The sequence below is a fragment of the Folsomia candida genome, unplaced genomic scaffold (genome assembly GCF_002217175.1).
Source record: "Folsomia candida strain VU population unplaced genomic scaffold, ASM221717v1 Fcan01_Sc019, whole genome shotgun sequence".
In the NCBI taxonomy this organism is placed as follows: Eukaryota; Metazoa; Arthropoda; class Collembola; order Entomobryomorpha; family Isotomidae; genus Folsomia; species Folsomia candida.
In genome coordinates this window covers 1336596-1358266 of record NW_019091211.1, presented here as the reverse complement: position 1 = coordinate 1358266, position 21671 = coordinate 1336596, and the positions used below count along the sequence as shown (strand labels likewise).

General features: G+C 35.5%; 4 protein-coding genes across 7 annotated transcripts; 1 reads left to right on the top strand and 3 right to left on the bottom strand.

The window, feature by feature from the left end:
• Positions 1 to 452: 452 nt before the first annotated feature.
• On the bottom strand, positions 453 to 1533 carry LOC110857632 (acidic endochitinase SP2). Its single transcript, XM_022106232.2, has 3 exons — positions 1383 to 1533; positions 1142 to 1303; positions 453 to 1055 (listed from the first exon to the last, which is right to left on the bottom strand). The coding sequence occupies exons 1-3, from the start codon at positions 1441 to 1443 to the stop codon at positions 586 to 588; spliced, it is 693 nt and encodes a 230-aa protein (XP_021961924.1). The 5' UTR covers positions 1444 to 1533; the 3' UTR covers positions 453 to 585.
• A 3224-nt stretch (positions 1534 to 4757) lies between these two features.
• Positions 4758 to 5934, top strand: LOC110857772. The gene is made up of 2 exons (XM_022106383.2): positions 4758 to 5431; positions 5502 to 5934. The coding sequence occupies exons 1-2, from the start codon at positions 5107 to 5109 to the stop codon at positions 5627 to 5629; spliced, it is 453 nt and encodes a 150-aa protein (XP_021962075.1). The 5' UTR covers positions 4758 to 5106; the 3' UTR covers positions 5630 to 5934.
• Positions 5935 to 6357: 423 nt separating this feature from the next.
• On the bottom strand, positions 6358 to 9921 carry LOC110857773. Of its 4 annotated transcripts, none has more exons than XM_022106385.2 (5): positions 7562 to 7714; positions 7296 to 7317; positions 7137 to 7221; positions 6923 to 7067; positions 6358 to 6659 (listed from the first exon to the last, which is right to left on the bottom strand). In XM_022106385.2, the coding sequence occupies exons 1-5, from the start codon at positions 7639 to 7641 to the stop codon at positions 6551 to 6553; spliced, it is 441 nt and encodes a 146-aa protein (XP_021962077.1). In that variant the 5' UTR covers positions 7642 to 7714; the 3' UTR covers positions 6358 to 6550. The 4 variants fall into 4 exon arrangements, with proteins under 4 accessions (XP_021962077.1, XP_021962076.1, XP_021962078.1 ...); XM_022106384.2 differs by having other exon boundaries at positions 7137 to 7215; positions 7290 to 7317; positions 7562 to 7713; XM_022106386.2 differs by lacking the exons at positions 7137 to 7221; positions 7296 to 7317; positions 7562 to 7714 and adding exons at positions 9422 to 9535; positions 9613 to 9758.
• A 7744-nt stretch (positions 9922 to 17665) lies between these two features.
• LOC118438287 lies at positions 17666 to 18788 on the bottom strand. Its single transcript, XM_035858231.1, has 2 exons — positions 18375 to 18788; positions 17666 to 18052 (listed from the first exon to the last, which is right to left on the bottom strand). Exons 1-2 carry the CDS (start codon positions 18738 to 18740, stop codon positions 17666 to 17668), a joined length of 753 nt encoding a protein of 250 aa, XP_035714124.1. The 5' UTR covers positions 18741 to 18788.
• Between the last annotated feature and the right edge of the window lie 2883 nt (positions 18789 to 21671).

Here is a 21671-nt window from a genome sequence, read left to right as displayed (position 1 = left end):
ATTCATTATCAGGTGCATATACATACATAAGTCATATATGTATAATCTCATCTCTATTGCTTCCATCATACTCAGTTCACGAGGTTGCCAACAGACATGTACTGTATACACGTGCATGGTCGCAATTACATTTTTGATCCGAGGTTATGAGCATGATGTTCATATGGAACATTAAGTCCAAGATGAATTAGCTCCAGAATTCTGTATGCATATGTGGATAGGTTATCTGCATTTGTTTATAACAAGATTAAGTTCTTTATGCATTGTGCATAATCGTAGCCATAATTCTGATTTAGAAACAGCATGCATGCACAATGCACATACATATGCCATTATGCAATTTTGCAAAATGTGGTTAAATTTTATCACACATATGTAAATGCGAAAAGCAGTCATTTGTACATTCTGAAACCTAATAGAAGAAGAAACCTGAAAGAAGTACGCTCAGAAAATCACACTTCAGAAATTTATTCAGTAATTTACTACATTTTCTTCTAATGATACATCAAATTAAAACAGTAATACTTTGACCAGGTAAATATTTTCGTGCAGAACCATAACCATTTATCATTCGGTTTAACCCCCTCAATACGGGCAGCCAGCCTCATTTGGCGTTCCGGAAATCCTGAAGGCAGCAAAGACCTTGGTGTAATAGGCGTAACGCTGTCTTGATTTGTCAGCATTTTGCCCGTTTCCTTGGCACTCTTGAGTCTGACCGTTAATGGCTTTCGTGGTTCGGCCAAATTCGTTCGTGCCGCCAAGAGCGGAGTGCACGTTGACCTTCCAGAACCAGGCGGACACACCCCACGACAAATCTTCCGTTTGAGGGACGGAGTCAGGATTGGTTTTGAGGGTGTCTCCCTTACCGAGGGCGCGCGATGCTTGAATGTAGTTTGAGCACCAGGTCAGCTGGAGGTAGCCACGCCCATAATAACTGACGCCGGAGGGACGGTTGCTACCCTGACATTCGGCGACCCACTCGCTCCATGCTGGGTATCGGTCGGCACACCCGTTCTGACCGGAGCAGCCCCATTCTCGCTTGGTGGTTAGACCAGCTGATGGAAGGTTTAAAAATTTGTGTAAAATACGGAAGTTATGCATGAATAAGTATTCCTTAATTTGTAAACTAGGATATATTTACCGGACTCGTGGAGAGTTTGTGCCAAAAACATGGCAGCTTCCATTTTGGACGTAATTGTGCCGGCGGAGAGTGAATTGACGAAACCTTGATATTGGGCGCTGGTAGGTTTTGGATACCCGTTGGTCATTACTCCAGCCTCAAATTCAGCTTGGGTAACCGACACTAAAATTGAGCAACAACTTTTTAGAATTTTTGTGTAAATTTCAGAAACTGGAAATCTCTTTAAAGTTTTGGTTCGTACCTTGTCCATTTGCGGAGAAGAAGACGGCTGACGCCACAACGAAAATGTGGAAAAGTTGCATATTTAAGGCTTGATATTTTCCTGATAATGCTCAATGGTTCGCTCTTCAATTGAAGTTGGAATGATTTTCGTACTCTCCGAACCGCTTTTTATATGAATTTAGAATATTCATCAATCCAATAATGCATTGTGCAGGTGTCAAAATTTGGTGAAACCAGCAGTTGCAAATTTTTCATACTTTAGTGAATCAAGGTGATAACCTGAATAACATGAAAATAATTCATATTTGACAAAGAAAACCAGAAAGACTGTTATTTTACAATGGACATAAATTTATCAAAAATTGACAAATTACATCATTAATCAAAATTAATTTGCTCGCTACCTGCCATTCATTCTGTACCCAACAGACGTCACACACGAATAATTCCTCGCATCAAATATCTGTAGTTTGACATATGTACATAAATATGTGTTTGCGTAACATTACAAAATTTCGGTGTGTTAACATGCAATTATGTAAATAAGTAATCAAAGCTTATCCAGGAAAGAATAAAATCAAAAATGTTTAATGAAGCACAAATAGATAGTTTGATATCGGTAACCGGAAGGTGTCAAACAATATTGAAGACATGATCCCATGATTGAATACCAGTATATATGAAGTATTTAGGTACGTATGTATAATCTACATGAGTAGGTTAATCCGTGAAATAAAATAATTTCGATGTTAATAAAAGTATGTATTTATCGTGATGAACCATGCACTTATTTAAAGCAGCAAATGTCACCGAAATTGCTTCATATTTAAATAGTTACAATATTTTTAGAAAAGTTTAATTTTGATTTTGATTAATTGTTTCTTTAGATAAACTCATGGATATGGAACTACATGTTTGAGTCTTGAATGATGAAATAATTCTTTTTAAGAATACAAGTGTGCACTGGGTTTATATGTATATATCGTTCGTTTATTGTCAATATCTTGCGAAGGGCTAATACATTAATTTTGGAATATTTAAATACAGTAGTAAATGATCTTATCAGGCTAAATTTTGTTAAACGAAGTAATCCACGAGCTTAGAATACAGCATGCATAAGCTCCTTTACACCCGTAGGTACTAGATTTCTGTATGCACATTGTTTAAAAATTGTGTAATAATTGAAAATGTAATCAAGGCTAGAATAAACATTGTTTTAATTTCACTGCGGGATTAATATACAACTAGCGTTATCTGCCGCGACTACATATTGTGCGGAAGTGAGTCCATTCCCGTACGTGTCTGCGCATGCGCAAACGGCGGACGCGGCGCAGTACAAGTTATCACCGACAATGCCACACATAGCGTCGTCCGCGGCGGGATCGGCTGCATATCTACAAGGGTCATCATACTGAAGGAGGAGAACTTCATCCTGACCACGAACTTGGCAGTTGTTATAATTTAAGATAATTAGTAGCGTGATGTAGATGGTTTGTCCCACGTGAAAGTTCATAGTTAAAATGTGGAGAAGTCTGTAAATAAATATGCATATAATAAATATGTATATACGTATAAATTCTTAATAACTAGGTAGTAAGATTGTCCCTTTATTTTTTGTCTTTACGAAGTTGATAATACTCCAGGAAATTTAAATTTATCACCCTGCAATGAGAAAATCTTTTGCAGGGTGATGGTAAGTTTTAATTTCTTTGTTACATTATTGAATTGTAATTGTCACTGTAATAATAATTTACAGATAATACCCATAAATATGACAAGATAAATCTGCTAAATATTACCTGAATTTTGACACTTGTTAAGTTTTCGACTCAAATCTTGCTTCCGATTCTGCGTTATAACGTCTTCATTAATGGAACTGCGTATCAGATTCGACCCAGTTTATATAATGCCTGAATCCGGCATAGTTACTTGTATGTATGTATATCTACCACATACATCTTGACCTTTGAAAAAAAGCCGCAGTAATTAATACAATATCCTTAGCAGAATAAAGGATATACGACCAGTCTTGCTTGAATACAAATGATAAGTTTTGCAAGGAACCGTACAAAGAAAATGCGACCAATCTTAGGGGAATCTTCACTCACGACCCTTGGTTGACCAAAATAAATATATATCTAATATAGATTTGTACATGTGTATGTCCCACATAAAATTAAAATGGGATGGATATAATGTCTTACTCCCTTCAAATCTACCACATGCTTTATGCAAGTTCCCCCACGGAATAAGTATGACATAAAATTACAATAGTTATGCAGTAATTGAAAAGTTAGCATTCGTTATTGATACTTCATCACCCACGAATGGCTGTATTCTTCGAAATGCTTAAGTTATTTATTCGGAACGTGCAAACTTATATGTAGGTTATATGTACATACATATCTGTAAATTCATTAAAAAATCGCAATGTTCTATATTTTAATGAAATAATTACATATTTCAAGGTTAGCAAGTGCATTACTTATTTAAGCAGATGGGGCCAATTTGATTTTAAATACTTTTTTTGCAGCAGTATTATTTTTCCTAGTACCTTTGTTAAACCTGATCTGGGTGGATAGTCCCGGTTGAAGGAAAGGTCGGGACATTAAATATTTGTTGAGTCATGTTTCATTTTTCATTAGCCATCTCTGTATACTCGTGAATACAGATATAGTAATAATTTTTTCATTAAGTATACCATTTTTTATTTATTATTATATGCGCAAAGTATTAAATTTCAGGTCATTTTTGACAATGTGAATAAGTTGTGACTATCCAATAAGATTTCCGAGCTTACGATCAGTTTTGCCCATATTTTTTTACCTTTACTATTATTAAGGTGCCATAAAAGCGTACGTATTCTTTATCTATATGGTATATGTATTTATGTACCTACACACATTTTATTATATTTAGTACATATATACATATTTATTCACACGTTTGCATATTGAAACGCATGAATATATGCACGCATATGTAAATTCTGTTAATTTTATTTGTACGAAGTAACCGATAAATATAATTCTATGAAATGGTATGAATGATTACATTTTTACGAAGCCAAGTCTTCCGTGTGATAAAAAATATGTAGTGTACAAAATACATTTTAAAGTATAGTTGATACGCTGTTGACATGTTAAATGTACAAATGTGTATATGTACGTACATATGTGTGTAATGTGTATGCACATGTGTCGATTTTAATTTAATTTTTAGCCAACATCATTCATGATCAAGGTATGCTAGTAACCCATTCATCAACTTCGTCTAGATATGTATGTACATCTTACTGGACTGGTTTAATAGATCGCTAAACTTTAGTTTGCAATATTCGGTGACTGGTGTGAGCAGAGTTAATAACGCAGATCTTACGCAGTACCTAAGTACATAGGTTTATTTATTAAAATATTATTTATTTCACAAATTACACTATGTACAAGCTGTCCTCAACACTTTAGTTTTATCACTCCGGTCAACATGATCTACCCAAATTTAGCCAATTCATGAATTAGAGTACATGTTAAGACGAGCTGCGTGCAATATTCCACATTTCACGTGCTTATGTATGTATGTACATAGGTATGTATATAAACATGGAGATGCACATACATCCACGTTACTAAATTTTCTTCATTGTCAGTCATTAGTAAGATATGAGCTCATCTTCTTTACATACATAAATTAATCTTTGTGCTCTGATCTGAAAACTAAATACATATTTATTTCAATTTTTTAAAATGTCCTTGTTAAGCAGAATCCTCTTTCCACTCGTAATGGTGTTTTGTGACCGATTTCAGGGAGCAATTTCCACCTCACAAGAATTTCAAACCACATCTAACCTGCAGGATAAACTCAATCTCGCCGAGAGAGAAATAATCCAGTTGAGACTGAAACAAAGCCAATCTGAAGATATGGTAAAAATTGTGACGGCAGAAATGAAAAATCTGCTAAACATACGTCTCAATATGGAAATGACCAGACAAAGGAATCTTGCCAAGGTGCCAGATATGCGTCCGTTATGCCGTATTAATCAAATTGAGACAACTACCACAACGACTAGTGGTAAGTCTGTTCGTATGATTTTAAAGTTTATTATACGCAATAATTTATGTTCGATTTTCTAAATTCGAAGCCCCAATTTATGAACAACATCATCACCACCAAACCTACCGACATCACTATGAAGACGAATTGGGGGGATTTGATCATTACCGAGACCCACCTGGGCGACACAGGGATGAATTGGACATATATTATTAAGACCTCTAGTAGTTTGTTTTAATTGTATTAAAAATGTATTAAAATACACAACTTTATATGAAGCATACCTTCAGAATGCCGGCAAAAGGTGGATACATAGATACAATTTCTTAAATACGGTACGATGTTGGCCCAAGTTTTAAAATTCTAATAAATACATATGTAAATTTGAGCAAATAAAATAATGTGGGTATTCACGTCAATTAAAAACGTCGCTTCGCAACACATCTTCGCAACTTTGCGGTGTTTGCGAAATCGGTGTCGTGAACGACTTATTTTACATGAAAATGCGTAAATTGATTATTTGCAGAAAATAATTCATTTGACGGAAAAGTGTAAGAGGTTGTCTGGCAACATTTAACAAAATGAGGAGAAATTAAAATTTCACTTGACGACGAGTTTGCGAAAAATATTTTACGACGATAATAGATGCCCTTTTGCTTCGCATGTTTCGTAAAAAAAATAAAGCAATCTGATTGGTTGTCGCATCGCAACTCTTCGCAAACATCACAAACTTGCGAAGATATGTTGCGAAGCGACGTTTTTTACGAAGTTGACGTGAATACCCACAATGATTCCTTCAAACTTCAAAAAAGAAACATTCGCTAATCTGTTACATATCAGTACAAATTGCAACGCACCAACACCACGCTAATTTCAAGCATTTTTGACATGCATACATATGTACATCTAGATCACAGTTTTAAAATAATGCACAACCCCACTAATTTTTTGAATATCACATTCACATGCTTATTTATATTTTTATAATCACAGAAGCATTCATCAAATTTATGTACACGTATTCCACGTTACTCTATTTAATTTAGGATAGCACAATTGCCAACATTTACAATCTTTCAATTTTCTTTTAATTTAAGTCGAACTTGTCATAATGAGTTCGAAAAATTGTCAATTTTTTCATGGAAGTTGAAGAATGTCAATGTCAGCGGCGACACAAACTTCGATCCTCAAGCTATCGGTATGAAGAATGGAGGCCCTAAATTCTACAGTCTGTCCTGAGAGAATGCTGCAAAAATATAAATTAATTAAAACAGGGCTCGTAGAAATCCAATATGAAAATAATACAAAGCGGTATTCGTATATGTATGACTCTACCAAGGTGGTACTTATATCTAATATCGCATAGTAATAGCTCGGTATTAAAGTTTACCATATCGGTAGCAAAGTTCTCCGGACCGGTATAATTTTAATACCAAGTGGTAGCAAGTTTAATACCAGAATTCTTTTAGCGCATTGCTTTTTTTGCTAAAAGCGAAAAAAATAACTTACTCGTTTGGAACGACGGAATATTTGGCAGTGTAAACGAATCCAGGTTGGACGGAGGAATTTGGCAGTTCGGTGTTAATAATGACCGTGCAGAATCCAGCGTTCATGCAAATTTCGACACGGAGAGTGAGCGAAGGAGAGGCGGAGCCTGAATTAGTTCAAAAAGATGTGAACAATTTTTCATAAAGTCTGCAAGTTAATTACTGTGATTAAGTACTTGGCATGAAATCATTCTCGCAATTGTACAGAGTTCCTGGCATGAGACGACAGTACCCTTCGCAGTCACTAATTCTGAGCTGCAGAGTTATTAAATATAGTTAATTAATAGTTAAGTATTGCGTTAAAATATGTAATTACGTTAAGTTCTTACCTGCAGTTGAGTTGCTAAACCACCACACCTGGAAAATGATAGATTGAGTTAATTATTGGTTGCAATTAATTAGTTTCAATTATGCCGAGTGATAATTTAGCAGAAGTTATTTGGAATTATTTCACAATCAATTTCAGAGTAAAAGTGTGCCCATAATCAGTACATGTAATCATGATTTAACTAAACTGGATGCTTTTGGAAACTTGAAATTTTGAAAGTTTTCTAGATTTTACACCTTGACATGAATTATGTTTTTATCTTTGTGTGGTAACCTGAATGCAGGATCGACCACGCCGGCATTGACGGCAGCAAGGACGCCAAAGGCGAGAAGAATGGCGAAAGCTTTCTGCATTTTTAAAAGACTGGAAAGTCTAAAACAAACTTTGAAAGCAGACTGCAACTGTGCAGAATTATGGAGTCTCGGATCCTTTTATATGGCATGGTTTGGCATTGATTTGCGTACGATATTGCAATAAAAGTAATGATGGTTAAGAATTTATTGGAATATTGCCCCTAATAAAGGATTAAATCCGTTTGTCCAGGGTTGAAGTGTACGAGATAGATACATAACTACATAGTTTTCGGATAGTACATACTGCGTAGAGGTGATGGCGTGGATTAATGATTGCGGTAACAAAGGGCGTGATACTTTCAATTGTAAATACAATGTGTAAATATCGTGATGAGAATAAGATTGTAGCAGATTTTTATTTTTATTGACGTATGCATGCATTTATGTACTTGGACGACTTGACGGTTAAGGACGAGAATTTAGTTTGAATTGTAATGCCGAATTATATACTTACTTGTTTATACGTATATATTTATGATGATTAGCACACGTGCATTAAGACTTTGAGGGCCGAATTTAATAAAGCATTGGGGTTGTCTGGAATTGATATCATGGAATTTTGAGATGAATTAGTAAAGTTAATTTGTAATTGTTAATATTAACCGTTTACTACGAACAATAAACCTGTGATATGAAATTAATGCAATAAAACTTGTAATGTTTCGGTATTTGGGTTGGGTATGAAAATGCACGGATTGATAACATGTATGGCATACAAACTGGACCCTGTCACCGTGCTAATCCTAAGATCATGCGGTTATATTTAGCTGCATAATTTTAATATATGTATCTATGCAAGAAATTTTTATTGGCGTATGTACGTATTTGGTGTTCGAGGGCGAAATGCGTAGAAAAATATTGTTACATATCAGTAGCATAATGGCCTAATGAAACACTTGTGAAATTATTTATATATCAGACAGACTGTATTAAAACTAGGGGCTGAACTTCACCGTAAATGTTTGGCGTGGTCTGGTAATGATATCAGTTAATTTGAGATTAATTAATAAAGCTTAATTTGTGAGTGTTAACCGCTTACTACCGAACAATTAACTTAATGTAATAAAATTTCTAGCTACTTGTTGGATATAAAAATGTATGGTCCGATGATAACATAAAATGCTTTGGACTCTATTACCTGAATTGTAAATATATTGACTTAAGAAAGGATTCGTATGATGGATGTGGTCGTATGTAATTTAGTCCAGCTTTGAAGATTGCTATAAGCATTCTAAGCATTAACAAACTTATGAAATGCAAAAACTTTAGCATGTGAGAAATTTTGGTACATTTAAATTCGTACATGTCAAAAATTAAGTAAATAAATTATAACTAAATTTCGGAAATGTGTAAATAGTCAAATAAAAATTTCAATAAAGTTTTAAAATTCAGATTTATTTTGTACTTAGAAATGAAATGTATGATTAAAAGGCGAATCAAATTTTGAAATTTATGGAAGCGTGAGAATGTCGACATCTGCGGACACACAAACTTCAACTCGTAAGTTATCGGTATGAAGTATTGAGGCCCTGAATTCTACGGTCGACCCTGACAATACATCGTTTGGTACGATGGAGTACTTCGCCGTGTAAACGAATCCAGGCTGGACGGAGGAATTTGGCAGCTCGGTGTTAATAATGACCGTACAGAATCCGGCATTCATGCAAATTTCGACACGAAGGGAAAGTGAGGCCGCAGCGGAGCCTGTAGTTTATAGAATCGAATTAGATAACTTAAAATTATTAAATTTCTGAAATTATTTTAACTTATGTTTCCTCACTTGGCATGAAATCATTCTCGCAATTGTACAGAGTTCCTGGCATGAGACGACAGTATCCGTCACAGTCAGAAATCCTTAATTGCAATTGAGTCGCTAGCCCACCACATCGGTATGCTGGTAAATAATGAAATTTGTCAATTAATTGATTAATTAAACATGCTTTCACTTAATACAATACTTAAAGTTCACACCTGGATCGACAACGCCTGCATTAACTGCCCCGATGGCGACAAGGGCGAACAACATGGCGACGAATTTCTGCATTTTTGCAGTGCAAATTTGAATAAATATTATCTCAATGCTGTGAAATACTTAAGGATTCTGTTATACCAACTGGTCACATTTGTCGCTTTTTTATACCCGACCGGATCCCTAACTACGTGTCAGGAAATATTTGATATCTTCTGGAATGCATTAATCAGTAAGTTTGCATCTTGTTTTTGGGATAAATTCGTCCAAATCGGAATCAGGGATAAGTTTAGATAAAATATTGTTACGATTAGAGTTGTGCTTTTGCCCATGCTTAAAATATTGAGGTATTTGTGACACGTCCGAATTGCCATATTTGTGCAAAATCTTAGTTCGTACCCACATAAAGCTCATGTCATAATGAATTCACATTTATGGCATTTATGTAATGGACAAAATTTCCACCACTTATTTTCATGCTCTCATTGTACAACTCTACTTGTGATCATCTTTTTATATAATGCTTGTATTTGTTTCTGGTCTGATGCAGTTTTGGATGTCGTCACTATGACGAAAAATATTTATTAGGTTTATGTACATTCAGAAGTTGGGAGGAATGCAGGCGCCGTAAATATCGGTGTGCAAATCCTTTCAGAGATTAATACGTGGTTTGATCTTGACGGTTGTATAATGATTTTGGAGATTAGCTAGAACTTTGTTTGACCATCAACGCATAAATTCAAGCAGGCGTTAATCCCTATTGTGATTTTTTAACCTTGTTTAAATTACAAATAAATTGTTGCATGCATCCAAGTTATGTTTGGTTGTAAAGTTTAATCTCGGACTGGATTAGCGGAATTTGAGTGCAGAATTTGTAAACATGCATTTGTACATACATACTTACCTATATAAATATGCTACTTGACATCACATTCCACGTTTATGTAGGGATAACGTATAGTAAATTTTCCCCTTTTCCCCGTCATTCAGAAGCTAAATGTACGCTTGTTTAATATGTTAGTAAACTAGTGGTGGTGGAAGAACCCATGTTATGATGGCACAATGTATTATTACTCGGGAAGATGTTGCAAAATCCCCAGGGGGTGTAACCCCCTCAAGACATACATATTTCGCACCAGGGGAACAAAGTAAATGCATCTAAAACAATTTTACCGACCACACCCCCTGTGGGGGGAGTTACACCCCCGGGGGTGTGGTTCAGAACTTTTTATATTTTCGGGATCAGAAACTCATGCTCACTCTAAATTCAAAGTTTTGAGTATTTAAAAAATTTTCCGATCGAGTTATACCCATTTACATGCCCCAAAAAGTGCGTTTCCGGGCGACTTTGAAGGGGTGTAATTCTGCGTACGGCAGCTACCCGACTAAGGTATTTACGGTTTCTCACTGCCACGAGGGGATACTCTAACTTTGCTAGAAAGGTCCGTCGGGAACCTGCCGTAACCAGAGTTACACCCCCTCAAACTTTCTCAAAAAAGTGCTATTTTGAAAGTATTAAAAAACATAGATTTTGAATTTTGTGGAGTGCATTCAAGACACAAAATTTATAAAACATTTGGAGAAGTTCGTTTGTTCCCGTAGGCATTCCACAAAATTCAAAATATATGTTTTTTAATACTTTCAAAATAGCACTTTTTTGAGAAAGTTTGAGGGGGTGTAACTCTGGTAACGGCAGGTTCCCGACGGACCTTTCTTGCAAAGTTGGAGTACCCCCTCGTGGCAGTGAGAAACCGTAAATACCTTAGTCGGGTAGCTGCCGTACGCAGAATTACACCCCTTCAAAGTCGCCCGGAAACGAACGTTTTGGGGCATGTAAATGGGTATAACTCGATCGGAAAATTTTTTAAATACTCAAAACTTTGAATTTAGAGTAAGCATGAGTTTCTGATTCCGAAAATATAAAAAGTTCTGAACCACACCCCCTGGGGGTGTAACTCCCCCACAGGGGGTGTGGTCGGTAAAATTGTTTTAGATGCATTTACTTTGTTCCCCTGGACCGAAATATGTATGTCTTGAGGGGGTTACACCCCCTGGGGATTTTGCAACACCTTCCCGAGTAATAATACATTGTGGATGGTAATAGCAACAATTAGTCCGATGATTAAAGTAGGTATACATACATATGGATCACAGCATGCACATGCACGAAATAAAGACGTGACCGTTCCATGAGCGTCGTAATAATATTGCATATGAACAAACATGTTTAAACCTAGCTTAGGTGAAAAAATGTGACAAAAATTCGGCATTCTAAAGCACTTCGATTTTTCAGGGAAAATATAACAAAACAATTTCACGTAATTCATAAAAAGTGTAACGCAATAAATAAAGATACATGGGCAAGAACCCCATATTCATATACTTATGTATACGATGCAAAATCACGTTTTTGCGAAATATTTGGCGAAAGCTGCGCTAAAACGTGCCATTTTTCCAATGCTTTTAACATAGAAAAAAGCCTTCGGAATGAAGTTTATAAATTATATACCTGTCCATAATTTCATGCTGCTCACCAATATGCAAAAAATGCAAACATTGGTCAATTTTTTTCAAATTGCGAAAATCTGCAAAATTTTCTGAATTCTAATTCCGTCGTTTTTTGAAATTTTAACCAAATTTAAATGTTAAACTTCTTTTATTTAAACATCGCAAAAAAGATTTCAAAGAATAATTTTTTTTCTTATTGCAACAAAATTGCCGAAAATTTTCCAAAATTGACCCTCATACTTTTTCATGAAAAAAGATATAATGACTAATGCCAGTGTATTTTACGTATTTTTCAAAATTGTTGGTTATATATGTTTTTGCAAGTTGTAATAAATTTTGGGACTTTATGCCGTCAGCTTTTAATATATTCAATAAAATAGCTTTTCCATCTCTCGTTCAAGATTTTAAGCTTTTTGAAAAACTTGAAAGAATTCATCTGGGAGGGACCCGTCGGGGTCCCTCCACTATGGAGTATAAGTATAGGACGGCATGAATATAGGACGTCCTATATTCATATATATTTCGCAAAAACGTGATTTTGCATCGTATGTTCAATGACAAAGTTTTATTTACACTAAATTATCTATCAATTAAGACGATCCGAAAGGAAATCGATACAGGTATTATTATACATAGTACGGCTGGTCTTTGGGCGAAATCTTAATGCTAGAAAAATAAACCGTCGCAAACGCGCATACGGAAGTAGCTTCAGACGTACTTCACCCCAAACGGTCCCACCACAACTCGGGAACACTTAATTTCACTCTATTTCACCTATAGATTAATTTTTTGTAAAAATCTCATTTTGCCCCGACCACACCCCCTGGCGACGAGGGGGTGTGGAACAACTCGGGAACACTTAATTTCACTCTATTTCATCTATAGATTAATTTTTTATAAAAATCTCATTTTGCCCCAACCACACCCCCTGGCGCCGAGGGGGTGTGGCACAACTCCGGAACACATAATTTTACTCTATTTCACCTATAGATTAAATTGCAATAAAAATCTCATTTTGCCCCCACCACACCCGCTGGCGCCGAAGGGGTGCGGCAAAATCGGGGAAACACTCAATTTCACTTAATTTCACTTAATTTCATTTAATTTCACTCAATTTCACTTAATTTTACCCATAGAATAAATTGCACTAAAAATCTCATTTTGCCCCAACCACACCCCCTGGCGCCGAGGGGGTGTGGCACAATCGGGGAAGCACTTAATTTCACTTAATTTCACTTAATTTCATTTAATTTCACTCAATTTCACCTAATTTTACCCATAGATTAAATTGCACTAAAAATCTCATTTTGCCCCGACCACACCCCCTGTCGCCAAAGGGGGTGTGGTCCGGTTGCCCCCAAAAGTTGATAGGATCCTCCCCCTGGGGTCCTATGTATGATGGCGAAAACCGATTTCGATTATCTCGATCCGTTCTCCTGATATCCTGCTGACAGACAGACGGACAGACAGACAGACAGACAGACAAAGTCACATAAAGTAGCTGAAGCTACTTAATAATTAGGATGAGGAAATTAGGTTGAGTGATTCGCCCTATATTTTGGTGAGCCATTCATATACATTTATATATACATATGCTAGAGTTCAAAGTAACTAGTTTCAACTACAGGGTGTTAATAAAGTCCGATCCCATTTTTCCTGTAAAAAAGTGAAGGCTAGTATAAAAAAAAACTACCCGTGATACTTACAAAAAATGTTCGACATATTTACCTTAGTATTTGGTCTTGTTACCATTTACTTTAACCATGCCCTCAACTCTTTGTTTAAGGCTCTGTGCTAATTTTTCCAATGTTCCTCTGGAAATCGAATTCCATACATCTTGAACTTTTTTTTACTAGCTCTTCCCTCGTCCGGGGTTGTGGCTCTTTGTATACATTTTCCTTAAGTATGGACCACTGGTTCTTCAGGGGATTCAAATCTGGGCCGTTAGCGGCCCACACCCCCTTGCTCCAGACCGTTGAAACTTGCGTCTTGATGAGACTCAAACTCGCTTTTGCTGTATGGGCTATAGCACCATCCTGCATGAAAACTATTTTTCTTTCATTCGGAAATATTTCCTTGTTCCCCATGCTATCGAAATAGATAGGTAATATTTTTTCCATATAATGCTTTGCATTGACTGATTGGCCTTTTGGTATGATATGTAGAGGGGTCACGCAACGTGCACAAAATCCACCCGCTACCATAACTTTAAGCCCGAATTTTGGGATCGCTCTTGATGGTACATCCGATTTGTTTTCTGTCCTGTAACGAACATTTTGTTGGTTCAATTTTGGATATAGTTCAATAATAGATTCGTCAGTCCAAAGGATGTGACTGCGCAATTCTTCACCAAGTCTTTTTTCACTCAAATGGGCACTTTTCTGAAGGAGTTCTTCAAATTTCAGACGGTCATCGATATATTTTTGTGACATGAGAGGTTTTTTTGGTTAGTTTGTAAGCTGTGTGACCCCACTTCGTAGTTTTCACAAATTTTTGCACGGTCACACAGTTAATTTGCTTCTTCTTCTCTTTATAGCGTTTTGAGTCATTTAACTCCCTTGCTCAATTACGTAATGAACTACCGGTTTTCTTGCAAAGTCTGTTTTTAATCATTCTTTTTGTGGTAGGTGACACCTTTCTGGGTCGCCCTGGTCGCTTTTTGTCGTGGACAAAATTTTTATTCTTCCATTTCCAAACAGTTCTGCGGCTGCAGCCCAATTTTTGCACAATTTCTGTAGGTTTAAGCCCCTGCTGATGCAATGTTTGTATCTCAACTCTAAGATGCTCATGACTTACACGTTTAGTTGTTCCTCCCATGGTAAAAATTTGAAATAAATAACTTCACTGGTTCAAAAGTTCCAGCTGAATTTGTAACAACCACGCTCCAAAAAATGCATGGGATCGGACTTTATTAACACCCTTTAGTAAAGAACTTGTGAAGTGATATGAAGTGCGTGTTTCATGAAAACTAAAATATTTAGTACACTCGTAGTGTTCATTTATGACGCAAATCATTCAGAAAGATTTAAATCGATTGTGTAACTTTAGTTTTATGAATGGAAATTGGTGGGTTTCATCCTGCATAATCGTTCCACCTAACTTTGACATTTAGGGTTCAAATATTTTTCTCTTTAATTAAAAAGAACTTATGTGTGTATTTAGGCAGAAATCTGACCTAACAGCAATTAGATTCCAATCGCTTCGTAATTATACTCGAATTATTGAAAGTAAACTATATTTAGCTACATATTTTTTAAGTTGTTATCCTGTGATGTTATCGTGTTATGTAAAATATCTGCGTCGCAATTTTTTGCATGTACATATTTATAAGCTTGATTTTCAACTCTTACGTAATTGTTGTAGAATTTTGCTTCACAAGAAACCATCATGACGACGGACCTAATTTGGCAAGGTTTTTCCAACTATGCAAAATTCTTCCCGTTCGGAAACATATTCCCGATCGGATTAAGTCCAAAGAGGAGAGCAATGTTTTGTAATGCAGAGAAAAAAGTATGGATTTCTGTAGGCTTGTCATCCATGACCTTTATCAGTCTGGCACTAGCACCGGAATATCTTTTGTTTTTTCGAGACTTTCCATCTCCAGGGGACAACTATTCCGTAGTAATGGTCATTTTCGGGTTGGGATTAATTTGTCAAAATGTCACGACATTTGCTTACTTTGTTGTTTGGAGGAATCCTAAGGAAACGGTGAAAGGCTTCAACAGTATTGTACAGATGGAAGTTTTAGTAAAATCAGGTAAAGTCGTCGAAAATTATGGGATATCGAGAAGACGAATTCATGACGAGTTCGCATAATTAGCAAAAAGCAAAGTTTGCATGTTCACAAAAAATTATGGGTGAAAATTCATTTACGAACTTGTACATCTCAGTTCGCAAAATAAAAAAAAATATATCTTGCGATGCGAACATTCGAACTCGTAATGAATACCCCCAATAAATTCCTAAATTCTAAATAATGTGTTACTATGATCCATGGGTTACTAGGTATTTGTCGTCTATAATAAAAATAATTTGCGCGAAACTTTTACTTGCTAATGTTTTAAGATTAGTTTTGGTACTAGAAGTTAATAAATTCGAATTTTGAGAGATTTTTGTTACCATTGAACGACAAATGGCAACCTAGATGACAGAAACTCATAGTGATCCTGCAAGTGATTTATTACCACATTCTTTAAAGTGCTACTAAAACTTTTTTTTATTAACAGTCTCTTGGTCAATGGCTTCAACAACCAAACCAGGATTTGATCTGCTTGGTCACATAATCAGCAAGTTGATCCTCTTGATGTCAGCGTTGGGATATTTCGGCGCCTTGTTTTTGTTTCTGAATAATCTCGACATCCCGTATTTCATCCTTCGAGAATTTTTTAATATAAGCAGCAGAAATTCATCAAGACCTGTAATCCTGCTATCATACTTGATCAGATTGCCCCTGATTACCTATGGTTGCGTCGAGATCGTAAAAACGTTATCCTTCCTCGTAATTTGCTTTATCATAACGCTCGAGATATATGAGCAGGTTCTTCACGATTTCCACAACCTAAGGGGCAAAATGGTGTCAAACGAGGGCAATGTGAGATTAAGAACTCTTTATGTCGCATTGTCGTTTGGTAGCGAGTTATTGATAGCATTTCAAGGTCCCACCACTGCAGCTCTGATGGCGATAGGAGGGTCGCTCATTGTCGTCTGCAGTATCGCCACAATTCGAATGTGGAACGTAATTCCGATGCCGATCTACTTGATTTTTCCAATGATTACAACCGTTATCCCGATATTGTCGCTGATACTGTTACCAAAGGCGGCTAATTGCTACGATCGGAGTGTAAAACTGCTACAAACCTGGAGAAATGTTACATCGCTGGATGACGGAATCCAGAGAAGCCGTCTCGGTGGGAGGGGCACGCTGGGATCTCGCGCCCGTAAAAGGGCAACAGCGGCGTTGCGCCCGTTTAAAGTTTATGCGACAATGCTAGGGACAAAACTCTTCATGGCGAAAAGGTCGACGAAAGGGAGGTTTCTGTATTCCTGTGTGGATGCTACTATGACGGGGTTGGTTACGTTTAATAACGCATAGTAGTCAATTTTTGCTTTTAGTCTAACACTGATAAGAATTTGATGCTAGGTGATAACCTGATAGGCACGACAGTGATTTTCTCCGATTTTGACTGCACTAATTTTAAATTGATCACCCACAAAAATTAGCGGAACCAAATTTGTGGGTTTTTTAATGCGTTTTTTCGCTAATGGTGTAATTGTTTGGATGTTTTCAGCCACGTTAGCCTAAATATTGTTCAAGAAACTGGCCATTGTTACATGCGGTCGTTGGAAAGCAATTAATGAAATGTACATTTTGAAGTTGTAATAAATTTAAAGGTTTTGTGTCGCACAAATCACAAAATATGTCACCATAGTTGCCACTAGCTGTAAATAAAATAAAGGCAATTTTTCAAGTGGTCAGGAATGATTAAGTATCATGTATAAATCCGATCTTACATTAAATATCGCGCTATAATCCATTACGAACACGCATCAGTTTATCCCGCACACATGGGACTTGGCCTCATTAATTAAAACGTTAAAATATCCTTTTCCGCTCATAGTATTGGTGCTATCGAGGACGACTGATTGATAAGCCCATTGCCCCACCGCGTCCTCCAACACTTTACAAATTTCCCCGCAGAGGAAAAGAACGGAGACGAATTCAATTAGGTAGATGGACTTTCTAAATTTATCAATCTTACTACTTCCAACTAATAGCGAATTTAAATTGGTCGAGTAAAATAAAAGAGCCTCGCCCACGAAGAGGAAGAAAATACGACTCATGGCCGCATTTATTAGGCTAGATAATTTCTTAATAGCGTCGTAATTCGTGATGAGTTCGAAGTCTGTGGCGAAATTTGTGTCCTTGTTGCCATCCTATTTATACAAACATGAATAAAAAAAATAAGTGGAAAGGGCATCTCGAAAACCATAAACTTGTTCAAGTTAAAAAATGTGATTTTTATTTCAGAAAATCTTCTGAAAAATTGTAATTAGATCCCAGAAATTCTAATCAAAGGGCAATTGTGCAAAAAAATACGGATGAAAAAAAAACGCCTGGATTTCATTGACATCAAGTTTATCAGCTTGAAATAGGAATAAAATAAAAAAATCCTGGTGAAGCTTAACTCCCGGTTTTATTAATTATAAAATAATTATCTATTTATTCTTAGTAATAGCGTTAAGAATTCAATCTCACCTTATCTGAACTATGAAGGTCTATCAATGTTTTGAACCCTTTTACGGAGCTCCAGAGGATTAAGGCATTTAGAATTATGATAGCGTTGATAAAAACTGCCATGGATTGACGACAGAATACTCCGGTCAGGGAATTAATCAAGAAGAAAATGTCGATTAATTGATTTCCACCTGCCTCAGAAGTGGAATTTGTATCGATTGAGAGAAGAAACATTCCCCTTCCGTGAGAAATATATTTCCGAAGTATCAATTCCAACGAAATTGTGCTGGTTTCCCATTCAATGACGTAAATTCCGATGAGCGTGTACAGTGTGACGCTTAAGAGAAGAAATGTCATCATGGAAATCATAAAAGTTCTCGAATTCATCTGGAATTAAAGATTTTAAAAAATAATGCTTTTCCATGAAAAATTGAGACAAACTTCAAGCAAAATTTTGATACAAAGAAATTTACAAAAACATGTAGTAAGTCGAAAGTTAACGACAAGAGGGACAATTTTTTTATATTTGTAAATTATTTAACTACATTTTATGTTCATACATGGTTAAATTTGTGTTATGCTTATTTTATGCATATGGATTGCAAATAGTACATATTACCCAATGTTTATATTGAAATGCTGCCAATTGTTTGCATTCTTCTAGAAAATTTGCAATTTCCAAGAAATCAGACCCATTCCGCCAAAGTGTTTTGACGACGACTGCTCGAAATACGATTTTTGTGATATCGTGCAATATTAAGAAATAAATGGAAGGATTTGCATTATTTAATGGGTACGAAAAGTGCGACGAGAACAACCTCCTTCCTTCCAGGATGTAGTGAAGTAGCATTGTGAAGTGGAACAAGGCAGAAAGTAACTGACGCATAAATACAATTAAAAATTTCCTTTTAAAATTTTGAAAATTTTTACGGGTTAAATTTGCTACCCTGTGTCGATTGGTAGAATGCAGTTTGAAAATGTGTACATCATCACGTCGAACTGCGTCATTGTCAGGAACGAATTTAAATTGAGATATCCCAACGACGTAGGCAAGCTGGAAGAAGTCGGTTAATAGTTTAGAATACCTTCCACATTGTACAATCTGCCGTTTTTCTACAATTTTGGAATCCAAACTCATTTAGAAATATGTATAGCAAAAACGAGCAGAAAAATTGAATGTACGGGAAATGCAGTATTTTTTTTAGAAAAAATGTGCTACTTTCACCACGCAATAAGATTCCCATAACGTTGGCAATTGTAGCATGATTAAATTTAGGTAGTTATCGAATGTTCCAATTACTTAAATTTGTTTTGGTGCAAGCATTTGGCAAATATTTGCTGTGTTCTTTTCTGATGAATTTCCTAAAATCATTTAATTGAAATGGATTACGTTTTTTAAGTGATGAGTGTAAACTTATACATATACATACATGCATATGCATACATATGTACATATTTAACTTCTCCAAATATTATTGTTTCAATACCTTAAATATATGATACACATAAGTAGTTTAGTAATTATTTGCATAAGTAATTTAGTATGGGTTACTGTACTTACATATATTCAACATCCCAATATTTTCCTGCACAAGGAAAACATGTCAAAAATCAACATGGTACATTTTTATACACTATAAATATAGAAATACGTACTTTCACAAAGTCATTTGGGACTAAATTTAACTTTCTGTTGGAAAGGTCAGAGCAAATAATGTTGATTGGTATATGCGCCGTATATATTGCTTGTGTAGAATCGCGTGTTTGCTAAATATTCAGCAATTATCTGCATTCAGCCATATTTATAATAGGAACAATGATGCATTTCATCTACCATTCCAACATTTAAAGGTATATTTACATTCAAATTATGGATAAGTAAATGTCTAAATACAGAATTATGCAGATAAGACAGAATTGACTAGATTCAACTGTAACGTGCATACTTAAATACGACGCTCCTATCACTGCCACGGTACAGAAATTCGTGCTAGGTCAGTATTTCACGGTGTAATAATTGCAAGTGGCCGTTTACTTGCAATTATTATGACAAAGAGGATAATTCTCTACTGCAACGGCTGTGATACTGGAATAAAATTGGTTCCACTAGAATTGGAGATATACATGAAACATTTAAATTATTAAGTATTATGCCTTAATCGACTCGAACAAATGAGTACGTATTTAGGCTACGATATGAAAGTTGATTGCTGTTTGCCTAATTAATTTTGATTGACAGTACCGATGTGTCCAGAACATAATACTAGCATACAAATTGGAATTCCAGTTATCCGTAAAACAAATAAAGTAAAGGACTGATCCTAGTTAAGAAAATTATATAAGTTGGAACTATTTAGTAACTATTCAAAGTTGTTTATATTCATATTTTCAATTGATTCTTCAGAAGGATTTCTTCTGGTGCTTTTCATTTGTAAGTACATTGTATCGGGTAATGCGTTGAACTTTTAATCGATCATATAATCGCAGTCGTTCTAAAATTAAACAATAAAACGAAGTGCATAATTTAATATGAAATCTTGATTGCATGACAAGCAGTCCCTAGGAACTATTTTTGTGGTGAAAGTGGTAAAAGCGACATAAATGTAATGGACAAATCCTATTTTATGTAATACCTTTACCTGCACCAAGTTTTTAACTGGTAGCATGAATGATATTCTTGAAACATGTTTTAGCGTTCCAAGCTTTAGACATTAACTATTACTTTCTTCGGGGCATAGAGACCGAATTTTAGAATGGTATCAAGCTACACGTGTTTCGAATATTTAAGCATGACCATTACGTTGCATTTAAACGGATTACAGTTATTAAACAATTAAAAATTATTGTCTAAAACGAAGCCTAGTTCAAAATTTCTAGGAAGAAACAAATTATATAAGTCCAGGAAGGATATTCACATATTTACGACAATAAATCTAGAACTCTGAATGTAAAACAATTAAAAAGAAAACCACCTACATATAAATTACATAAATTCAACTGATGACGTCCAATTCACTAAACTGCGTAAGTTATACAAACAGAATAATATAGAATTTCCTAAATTATATCTCTTCAACTAGACACCTGACAAATATGAGCGTTCCATCATAATTTGGAAGATAATTACAGTCAATGGAAAAAGTATTGGCAACCCCCACGCCAGCTATATAAAATTTGCTGTAACGTTAGAATGCATTATACAATTGGCATGAAAATTTGTAGGCCTTTAGCAAATATTATGTAGTTTTCGATTATAGTCATGTTTTATTGATTCAAATTAGATAAACAGTTTTTAAATAATTTGTTGGAAAATTTGCA